Source organism: Adiantum capillus-veneris, chromosome 7, assembly GCF_014529385.1.
Source record: "Adiantum capillus-veneris isolate H3 chromosome 7, ASM1452938v2, whole genome shotgun sequence".
In the NCBI taxonomy this organism is placed as follows: Eukaryota; Viridiplantae; Streptophyta; class Polypodiopsida; order Polypodiales; family Pteridaceae; genus Adiantum; species Adiantum capillus-veneris.
The window spans coordinates 22,144,674-22,156,702 of record NC_140937.1 but is presented as its reverse complement, the minus strand read 5'-3'; the positions used below and the strand labels follow the sequence as shown (position 1 = coordinate 22,156,702).

At 39.3% G+C, this 12,029-nt stretch overlaps 1 protein-coding gene across 1 annotated transcript; it reads right to left on the bottom strand.

Annotated features, from left to right (window-relative positions):
* Nucleotides 1-212: 212 nt before the first annotated feature.
* Nucleotides 213-2,063, bottom strand: LOC147453543 (uncharacterized). The gene has a single exon (XM_086516932.1). The coding sequence runs from the start codon at nucleotides 2,061-2,063 to the stop codon at nucleotides 213-215; it is 1,851 nt and encodes a 616-aa protein (XP_086373058.1).
* Nucleotides 2,064-12,029: the final 9,966 nt, after the last annotated feature.

Genomic DNA, 12,029 nt, shown 5'->3' with positions numbered 1-12,029 from the left:
AAGAGGACAACCAAAATTTTATTGGCAAGAGAGAGGTACATATGAAAGCTCATAGCGAGAGAAAGCTTTTATCTTAGCTCAAATGAAAGAACAAAATTTGATCCATTTTTCCTCGGCTAAAAACCTAGAGAAACATTATCATAAAAGAAAATTAAAAATATAACCCAAAGATCACAAAGTTTAGAATAATTTAAAAAATAAAAACTTACAATCTATTCTTCAATGGAGCTAAATGTATGTCTTGAGGTCTTTGTATCATCCCGCCACATTGCAATCGCTTCATCAAAATTAAACTCGTCCAATGGAGGTCCTTCAAGAGAAATTCTCATCAAAGTACGCAAGCTCTTGCTAGTAAGAGAATTTCTAAGCTTGGATTTGATTATATTTTGGATACTAAAACCTCGCTCACAAATAGCCGTACTACAACATTGCACCAATGCTATTTGAGCAAGCATTAGTAATGATGCATACTTTTCTCTCAAAGTTTCATTGCTACCGATGTAGCACCATGTGTTTTTGAAGTTCCACCTCTTCCACTCATTGTATGCTTGATATTTAAAAGTTTGAAATTCCTTTCTCAACAAAAATGAATCAACTAAACGCTCAACAAATTTCCCCCCTTTCAAATTTTTGGTTTGTCCATAGAACTTTATAATCTCCTCAATTGCATCGCCCCCAAAATTTTTAAGATCCTTTCGAAAATCTTTTGTAGGAGGATAACAACAAGGGGAGAAAAGTTTAAAATGGCTCAAAATAGAAGTATCCTCAAATCTCTCCTTCAAATTCTCAACGATATGCTTCGTGAAAGTCTTTTGAAAAGCTATCGCATTTTCAAGGTCAGAGCCACTTTTATCTCTAGTAAGTTGAATGCTTCTAAAGTTTGAGCCGCTCATAGAAGACCTCAATTCATACAAAAGTCCTTTGGATGGCCCATAATTGGGAATTATGGGATATCCGTAGCCATCTAACTCTAAGGCATTAAGATCAAGGCTAGGTATCATCACAAATTCAGTCTCCATTGCTATTATCTCGGCATCCACTATCCCAGAGATAGCAGTCACATCAACATAATTACATTGAAAGAGCTTACTAAGACTTGTCAAATGAGAAAATAAATCACCCAAGTAATGTGCAACATACACAAAGGCAAATGAAGATATTTTCTCAAAAATACTTGGTTTTTCTTTTTTAAAGTACTCAAGCAATGGTTCAAGCAATTCACAAAATTTCAAGAGCACTTTATGTCTACTCAACCATCGGATTGTGTGTATACCCTCTATCTTAAGAAACGGTAAGTCAAATTCATCTTGCAAAGATTTTAACTTTTCTAAGCGAACCACACTTCTTCTAAAATGAGTAGCCACTTCATTCAACATAGCATCAACATACATTGCAAATGGAAAATCACTTATGGTGTTACTAGCACATAAATTAGTGTGATGAGCTACACAATGCATGGAAGTCAAAAAAGGATATGCATCTTTAAATTGTGTGGCTACCCCCATTTTTTTCCCAACCATAACGGATGCTCCATCCGAACCAAAGCTTACTAACTTCTTTTCATCCAAGCCAAAATCTACCAACAATTTTTTCAACGAGGCAAACAATCCAAGAGATGTTCTGTCATCTACCTCTAAAAGATCAAGAAATGATATTTTTGGCTCATTGTCTTTTATATAAGAAACATATACAATGAAATGTTCCTCTATAGAAATGTCTATTGATTCATCTACCATGATGCCAAAGAAGGGAGATTGACGAACATGTGTCATATACTCTACTTCAAGACCCTTTCCAATGTAATGGACAAACGAAGCACATGCTTTATCACTTTTATACATGTTTTCGGGGATATTTGGAGTGTTACATTCTCTAAGCAATTCAAGTGTGGGAACATATTTGGTGTATGCAAGGTCATTTTTGGCAACAAAATAAGAAACTCGAAATAAATTTTTCATGCTATCTCCAATGTCTTCAAAATGGTTAGTAACACCAACTTCAAAACTTTTCTTCCCACTATGCAAATGCCCATGCAAGTGCTTTGTGTCTCTTTGATCCCCCATGATTCACTAAGGCACTATGTTGTATATTAATTGCCCCATCAGTCCCAAACTCACTTTTACAATGTTTGTCATTTTTACAAAAAGAACAAAACATCTTGGCTTGCACCCTATCAAACTCAACCCACTCAAATTCAACTTTCCATTTATCATTCCACGAAGTTCGAGCTTTTTTACGCCTTTTGGCTTCCTCTAAACCAACATTTTCAACCTCTACATCATCCACATCATTATCATCAAGCACAAGTTCAATTTTTCTTTTTCCTTTTTCATTGCTAATGTTAACTTGCTTTGAAAACCCAGGCATAGCAAGCAAATATTTTTTCTTAGAGGAATTTGAGGCCATAAGAAACGCTTACAAGAGAATTCGTTTGATATGGTAGCTCCTAAATTGAAAGATAATCTGAATAATCTTACACCTTTAGATTCGTGCGCGAACACGTATCAAATAGTTTGAAAATCAACTCCAAGTTGCTTTCTGCATGGAAAGGTTGCCCACAAGATAATATTAACATTCATAAAGTTCTAAAAGTATGAGTACACGTTGCTACTTGAAGAACCCAGAAGGCTCCTCTCTACAGCAAGTTTCTCATCAGCGATTCAACTGTTGAAGACATTGTGCAAGCAAGCTCTCTGAAGCTCTCTCTCTCTCTCTCTCTCTCTCTCTCTCTCTCTCTCTCTCTCTCTCTCTCTCTCTCAAAATGAGCCTCGGGCCCCCACTCACTACAATGATCGAAGGTGAGACCAAACACGATGTGATGGGTCAAAAAGAAAAAAGTATCCCTGTCGACAGTCATGTGGATCAAGAAGTGAGTATGCCATGTGTGTGTGTGTGTGTGTGTGTGTGTGTGTGTGAGAGAGAGAGAGAGAGAGAGAGAGAGAGAGAGAGAGAGAGAGAGAGAGAGAGAGAGAGAGAGAGAGAGAGAGAGAGAGAGAGAGAGAGAGAGAGAGAGATAGATAGATTTTATTATCGTCCTCGGAGGTCAAATATGACCTATGGGACCAAAGTTACATGTGATGTAGTATGTGTATGGCTGATGAGTGACTCTCGATGCTCCAAAATTGTAGTGATGAGAGTCGCAATGGAGAGCCCACACTTTGGCTGGGAGAGGAAAGTGTGTAGGTCTAAGTTATGGCTGAAAATGTGAGAGAAGCAAGTTCGGATGTGATCAAAAGCTGAGCACTCTAGTAGTGTGTGGTACTCAGACTCTCGAACTTGCAGTGAGCATAATGTGCACAATCGATTTGACTCTTCTCCATTGCCCCAACGCCCTATCTCGCATCGAAGGAAATGGGAGCTAAGCCGAATTGCTGCGATAGTGCGTATCGCGGACAAGGGAATAGGCTCAAGCATGTAAGTGTGAGTACGGTTTCCTCTCTCAGCGAAGAACATGGTTTTGTAGTTGGGGGCAATATAGGTGGTGTAATGTATGAAGCGTGACCCACCGGATTTCTCCCAAGCCGTAATACATTGGCGTTGTAGAAAAGCTTCATTCACTTGAGAGTCAATTGAAGCATCATGTAGCAAGTGTAATGCATCCCATCTCCCAAACCACTTCTTTATGTCTTGCATCCATCCCGTGCTCAAGATCTTGCTTTTATGTGTCTTTTGAACTTTTTTGCTTGCTTCCCATGCAATTGTAGGAAGTCGATGTGAGGGGTTTTGATGCATCTTTATCATGTACTCCACAACCCTTTCCATGCCCATAACCTCAATTGGAAGAGATCCTGACTCAAGAAGTAGGAGCATATATGGTGTTTGTGTCTTAACTTGGAGAAAGTTTGTAAGAAAACGCTTTTGGACATTCTCAAACTCTTTCCAAGTAGACTTTGAGATGCTCCCACCCCACACTTCAACTCCATAAAGAAGAACCGGTGTCACCAATGCATCAAAAAGATACTTCTTGAGAACCCAACACTTGATGTTTCCCGCATTACACATGTTCTCAAATGCATAATATGCTCTCTTTACCGCTTCCAAACGACGCATAGCACATTCATGCCACTTGTGATTGGATGGAACCTCAAGGCCAAGGTACTTAAAGCTCTCAACAACTTCAAGTGTCTCGTTGTTGTACACAATGCATGGCTTCTCCTTATGGTTGGTTTTCACAAGCATAACCTTTGTTTTGGATTCATTTACAATCAGCCCACTATGCAAGAAAAAGTTCTCAAGGACAACCATAAGCTTTTGTGCATCTTCTAAAGTGTGTGCTAGAAGCACTACATCATCCGCATACAACAAAAGCATGATTACTGCATTGCAAATAGTGACCTCTTCAATGCCTTCTTCTTGCATAAAGTCAAGTACCATTTGTTCCAATTGATCGATGCATAGACCAAAGAGAGTTGGTGACAATGGACATCCTTGTTTAACCCCAATAGTGCTTACAAAAATTTCTGAAATTTCTCTTCCCATGCGCAATTGACAAATCACCTTCTCATAGATTCGAGAAACCGCAAGCATAAACTCACTTGGCACTTGGAGTTCTTCCATCCTTCTCCAAAAATTGTTACGTGGAATCATATCAAAGGCTTTCTTAAAGTCCACAAAACAACAATACAATCGCTTGCCTTTCAACCGACTTTCCTCCATGAGAACACGAAGAGTGACAAGATGATCAATGGTGCTATGGCATCGACGAAAACCCGCTTGTCCCTTTGCACACTTGTCATTCTCTTCAGCCCAATCACTCAATTTCATCTCCATTATGCACCCAAACAACTTTGCCATAAGAGACCCAATCATTATAGTCTGGTAGTTGCTTACATTCTTTACATCCCCTCCTTTATGCAAAGGCTTAACCCAATTAGTACTCCAATCATAAGGCATACCATATTGAAGTGCAAGGTTGAACATATCACACATCCACTCATGGGTAAAATCTCCCGTCCATTTGATCATCTCCGGCTTGATACCTTGAAGATCAACCGCTTTGCGAGTGGCCAACTTTTCAAGCCCACCGCATACATCCTCAATAGTAAAAAAAGACGGCATACATGGGAGTGAACCATAAAATGGCATTTTTTCAGTATTTTCTTGCTCATATAATTGCCTACAATGTGTGTACATATCCACTGGACTCAAGTTACCAAAATTCTCAACCGTTCTTGCCTCTCAAGTTTCTCCAAAATCTTCCACATACATGTGCCTTTTCTTGGACTTGAAATTCTTGTTGCTTTACTTACCATCTTCTTCTCTTCTTTTGAATCAATGCCTTGTATGTATGCAAATGACTTTGATAGTTTTCTTTGTCCATAGTTGCATCAAGTTTTATAAAGGACTTTCGAGCATCTTGACATTCTTTATCAAACCACCTTTTGCGTGATCTATCTTTGTTGATACCATGGAGATGCTTTATGGCAAAGCATTCTTCCGCACAAGAACAAATAGCTTTCTTGAAAGCTTCCCATTTAGTTTCCAATGGTGCATCACATTGAAGCTTTGTCATCCATAATTTTTGCTCAACCATTTCAATGTACATTGGTGCCCGTTTGAAATCCATACATAGTGATAACTTCTCTTGCCTTTGGTTGAGATTATCATGCTTAGTTGCTTCTCCACATGAAAGGTCAATACATAAGGTGCGATGGTCGGATTCCGGGGTCCATTGACCAAACATAAAACTCTTTATGCGATACATGATGGCTTCAGAGAGTAGCATATAGTCAATCACACTATCCCCATTATGTCTTCTACATGTAAATCCATTGGTTCCACTCCACAAAGATACACCATTGGCAATGAGCATACCTGTGCTATTACACATGTGTAAAAGTAACTTTCCATAGTGATCCGGCTCTTTCTCATCCATTGAAGTACGATCATACAAGTGAACTTCCTCCAACTCCCTTGAAATGTATGGCATATCAAATTGTTGAGTATCATGTTGCAATGTTTTTTTGCGAGCATTCATATCCCCAAATACAATAACATCACCTTCACCTTCACCTTTGAAATAAGCAATGTCCTCTTCCAAATCAGAAAATGGTTGATCTCTATCCATGTAAGCATAAAAGGGAGAATCATTATGAGGAATGTAGCAACCGGCTACAAAAATGGGTGCTTTTTTTGGTGTCATAATTTCAGCCATACATAACGTTTGTACTTGTCATCTTTCACAATTGATACAAAATCTTCCAATCCTTTCTTAACCATACATGCTAACCCTCCTTGTCCTCTTTGTTGCTTGAGATTCTTTGACCACATCAATGAATGTACATTGTAATCCTCCAAGCCGTTAATCCTTTGTGTATCATGCTCCCAAGTTTCAACAAGAAGTACAACATCGGCTTTGCTTGTTAGTTCATCAATGCCAACCCCCGCATTCCATGGGTATCCATTACAATTCCAAAAGCATATTTTCAATTGTAACTCGGTCTCATAGGTCACGCATCCCTATTTGCTTGAGAGACTTGCCTCCTCCTTGGGCACATTTTCTTTATGAGAGATTTCCTTGTTTTTATTATTCTTTTCCTCATATGCCTTGCGACGCATATTTTGTTGCTTAATAGTGCGATCTTCACATACAAAACATTTTGTATCCCTGAAATAGATCCAACTATTATCAAGGATAATCTTTCGCTTGGTCTCATCCGGCATGGTGCATACAATTGGCCGTTCTCCCGAGCGTCAATACTAAATGGCAAGTGCATATTAAAATGAGGCGCCAAGGATCAAGCTTGCAATTTGCCAGACTCAACTTTCAAGAGGCGGGATAAGAGTAAAAGGGGTGGGAGCTTTAAACTTTATAGGTGAGGCTTGCAAGTTGCCCAATGCGGTGGTCTCACTAGAAAAGTGACCTCCAGCTAATCCAGCATGTGCTTGTTCTATAATCGGAATATACTCATTTTCATTTGCACAAAGACGCAAATGTTGATCTTTACCTCTCTGATACAATTGGTTCCCAATGAGAGCATAGTCTATTGCTTCTGTTTCAATTGCTCTTTGACGGCGTTTACTCATATCCTCAGGAAATGTTCGGCTTGATAAGTAAGTAACCAGATAGTTACTCCACTTAGGAACAGGTGACATTTGAACAATGTTACATGAGGAATGGGTGGTTATTTCTGACATTGAGGGCAATCTTTTACAAAAGATCGAACATCTCTTCTCATAGTCGGCCAAAATACTCCAAGTCTTACGATTCGTTGCATAGTTTGATCTTCTACAAAGTGAAGTCCTACTATGGTAACATGTGCTGGACTTAGGTACTGGTCCTTTTCTTCAGGGTTAATGCATAAAAGCAATATCCCGTCTCGATTCCTTTTATATAGCCTCCCAGCTAGTAATTGATACATAGGTGATTGCTCGATTAAATCAATTGTGATAGGAAGTGGTGAATCCACTTGAGCTATTGTCATCAATGACAAATTTTTTTTAGACCATCTAGGTATCATTTCCACGGAGAACAAACAGGCATCTGGTAGATCATCATCTACCCCTTTAGGTGATTCCCCTGAAACAATCCTTGACAAATGATCTGCTCGTTGATGTGTGGTGCCTTTTTTCACAACCACAGTGAAATCAAATTCGAGAAGAATGATGAACCATCTCACTATTCTTCCTGCGTTGCATGGCTTATTGACCAAATATAACAAAGCTTGGTGGTCTACAAAGAACACAAACTTGTTGGCTAATAGGTAATGTCTATACTTTTTAACAGCATAGATCATTCCTAGTCCTTCTCTTTTAGTGGTGGTGTGATTCTTTTCTGCCATATTTAATTGTCGGTGGCTAGCATAAGAAATAGGAAAGTCAATTTTCCCATCTCCTGGTTGGGCTAGTATACAACCAATAACAAAGTTTGAAGCATCTACGTGTACGTGGAATACCTTATCCCAATCGGGTACTTTCAATATTGGAGCTGAGGTGAGAGCTTGCTTAAGCTTCATGAAGGATTTTTCACATGCCTCAGTCCATTCAAAGTGCGTAATCAAGCTATACATGGGTTTTGAAATTATAGCATACATGTAGATTAACCGTCGGTAATATCCACAATGTCCCATGAAGGCTTGTACCCCTTTGACTGTTGTTGGTCTAGGCAAATCAGAAATGACATGAATCTTTTCAATATCGGTAGCTATGCCATTTTTAGACACTATATATCCAAGGATTTTCCCTTGTCTTCCCATGATGTGCACTTTTCAGGGTTTAAGAAAATCCTGTAAAGTCTACATTTCTCGAATACCTTTTTGCGGTGTTCAAAATGATCAGCTCGGATTGATGAATGTACACATAAATCATCCATGTATTACTTCCAAGAATTTCCAAAGATACTCTTTGAAAGCATGGCTCATCAATCTTTGAAATGTGGCTGGAGCATTAGTTAACCCAAACGGCATAACCCGATAGGCAAATATATCCCATTCTGTTGCAAAAGCAGTTTTATGATGATCTTTTGGGTCAACCAAAAGTTGATTGTATCCCGAAAAGCCATCTAGGAAGCTGTAAGCTTCTTTTCTTGCCACTCGTTCTAAAACGTGCTCAATTATCGAAAGAGGAAAGTTGTCTCTAATGGTAGCTGCATTCACTTTTTTGAGATTAACGCACACTCATAATTTCCCATTCTTCTTAGGTACTACCACAATTGGAGACACCCAATCAGTGTGTTCAATTTCATAAATGAATTCGGCTTTCTTTAGTTTTTCAATCTCTTCTTTGATCTTTCTGGCAAATGTTTCGTTATAAGTGTATGGTCTCTATCTACTTGGTCTCGCATCATCTCTCATGGGTATAGTATGTTGACAGATTTCTGGATCAACACCCTTGAGATCCTTGTAAGACCAAATAAAGATATCCCGGTATTCCTTTAATAATCTTAGCAAAATCTTTTCTTCTTCTTCTGTTAGGTCATTTGCTATGTAAGCCGGTCTAGGCTCTTCTCCTGGTCCTGGTTCAACCAAGTCTACCTTTTTAGCATTTTCAAGCCCTTCGTAAGACTCGCCTTGTTTTCGTAGTTCCCTAACAGGTTGTTCGATTACGATTTTCCGATCTTGGAGAGTATACTTTTTGTAATGGAATGGAACATGCATTACATCCTTCCCATCCTCTTTCGTGGTTTCCATTTCGGTGGTGTATATCTCCTTTAGAGCTTTTTTCAACTCTTGATATTTCTTTTTTCGCTCGACTCTGGTCATGAGTGGTTTTTTATCCTGATGTTCTTCGTGAGTACCCTTCCTTGTTTTTCTCAATGCCAGAGACATTTTTGAGTTTCCCTTTGAAGGATATCTGTGATTTATTTTGTCCTTGACACAATCACTAGCATCTATTTGCATCAAGAATTGTGTTTTACTGGAGACTGTTGGCATAGGTCGTGCTTTCACAATTTTAGTGTCTCTCTTTCTTCTATACCATTTTTGTCTTCTTGATTTCTGGTTTCTAAAGTCAAAAAAAATTTCCTCCCCTCCCCTTAAGAGTAATTGAGCCCTCGTATGTTCTTTTACGGATCTCGAATCTTTGGAGGTAGCTGAGTGTTTATCTAACTCATCAGTTGCATCGTAATAGAGGTCAAAAAAGACTTGTTGAGCTTTCATCAAGTCCTTTGTTTCCTCATCCTTGTTTTCAATGACATCATTTGGATGGGAATTATGTCGTAGCCATCCTCATTGCAAAATTGAGTAGGCATAGACGTGTTCATGCATACATCCATTGTCGTCAAAATTTGAGTCCACTCGAATGGTTCGAATAAATGCTCTGGAAAGGGTTCATGTATGTAGGCTTCGTCTGTACAGTCCCTTTCTAGGATACATTCCTCTCGTCTTAAGCTTCCATTTTCTAAAGCTCCGCACATCCAAATAGGAGCATCTTTGTTTAGCCAAGATGGAAGTTTAGTTTCAGCCGAAGAGACTGAATCAAACTCTTGGATGGGTGTTTTCAAAACGTCTCTATAGGTGTGATCTTTTGGATTGACTCTTGTTATAGATCCCACCTGCTTCAAGTACAGATAGTCGTTTCCCCAATCTTGGATAAGTTGTGCCTGTCGCATGAAAGGTCTTCCCATTTATGATTTCATAGTTGAGTTTTTTTCCAAAGTCTACTATGGCAAAAGTGTGTTGATATTCAATTCCACAGGAGTTGACTATCACTTTTTCTAGTAGCCCTAATGGTCTTTCAATGTGTCCGTCAGCCAACTGCAATTTCATTTGTGTTTGTCTAATGGCTGACTGTCCCCACGATTCCCATACTGCTTTAGTGGCTATGGCTATGCCAACTCCACTATCCAGTATTGCCATGGTTTCAATGTCATTATACTTCACTGGGAGGGTAGTGTTTCCTTCTTCCCCTTCATAATATTCTCTGACCTTGTTCATAGGAACTGATCGAATCTCTTTGTATTCCGTTTCATTTTTCGAGTTTCTCAGATTCTTAGAGATTAACCCCGTTATCCCCACCTTTTCTAGGGTTTTCTGTAAATCATTCCATAAGTATGGCTTGAGTTTCAACAGTTCTCCCAAAGTAAGAGTGCATTGAATAGGTGTAGACATGATTGAATGAATGTTGTCTACTTCTAGGGTCTGTTTGGCTCTTTTGACTTGAGTGGTTTTGCAAATGATAGATTCATCTTTGTTATCTCCCAAGTAAGAAGGTAATGTTTTTAATGTCATTGGTTTAGATATCCCTGAAGCCTCTAATCCGCAATCCCCGTGTAAGGATTGTATATCATGTTTATATCAGATGGTAGGTTATCCAACCAGACTTCCTCTATAGGAGCCGACTTTAAAGTTAGACTCCCATCATTGATCTCCCTTACCTTTTCCCATAATTGTCCTGGCCAATCTTCCTCTACAAATGGAATTCTGTCTAAGGCATCTTCACTATCCGGTACTATGAGCTCTGATTCATTTGTTTCAAGGTGGGGTTTTGCCACCACATTGGATTTTGCTTTCGTTTCTTCTACCGCCAGCTCTTACGGTTTTGCAATACTTCCAAGCTTGGGTTTCTATTTATCCAGCATTTCCTGCGTGATTCTTACCAAATTTTGATAAGCTTCCAGCTTAGTTGCTTCCATGTCTGGAGATGGATAGTTTTTCCATTTGTTTTCCATGTTTTGGCCCGCTTTAAGTCTTGCTTAGTAGGTTTCTAAGGCGGCATTGATAGGCTCAAAGATTTTATCAACCAGAATGGATCCTCCAGATTTCATGGTTGTTTCCTTGAATTCACTGCCAGTTTCTTTCGACTTGTCTGGGCTAGAATTTTTGCTTTCTCTTCGTTTTCAACTCGTTGTTTTTGTTTTCTCATCTCATATCTTATGCTTCTACCCCTTTTGATTCTTTGAAAAGAAAGTTTCGTGTTCTCCGAATCATCAGAGGAATTGTGTTTCTTTTTCTTTGCCTGGGCTCTAGTGATTACCTTGATTGGAACAATCGGTTCTCTCTCTGATGAGCTACTAGGCATCACTTGGACTACGTTGACTACAGTTTTTCCCTTGTTCAAAGGATTCTTAGGACAATCTTCCGGAAAGTGTCCTCCCTTTTGCAACATTGTATGCAATAGGCTTCAATTGGTTTGAGGTTTTTGTCAGGCTCTAGACATTCATTCTTCCAATGGTCATCAACACCACAATTATGACAGTTTCCTATTCTGGGCTTCATCATGGGTCTTCCCATGGGAGGTCTGACACCTTGATTAGCTATATAATACATTGGTGCGAGCTATGATGGAGCATAAGTCATGGTTTCCTCCATTGGTGGTGGGTGTGGGCTATACCAATCTCCCTCTACCATTACTGTAGATGGACTATGCTCTGCATAGCTTGTAACAGGCACTAATGATTTTTCATCTATGACTGCTTCTGAGTGCATGTACTTTATAGGCACCGCATTATGTCCTGGGTAACGAGGTTGTTGTCCCAACACAGGTTGAGGTCTCTCCATACCCATTGGTGGTCTTTGAACTTGAGCCATATTAGGCTGATATCTGTACATGGGTTGCCCCTGGGGTCTCATGGGACATACTGAACATTCCCA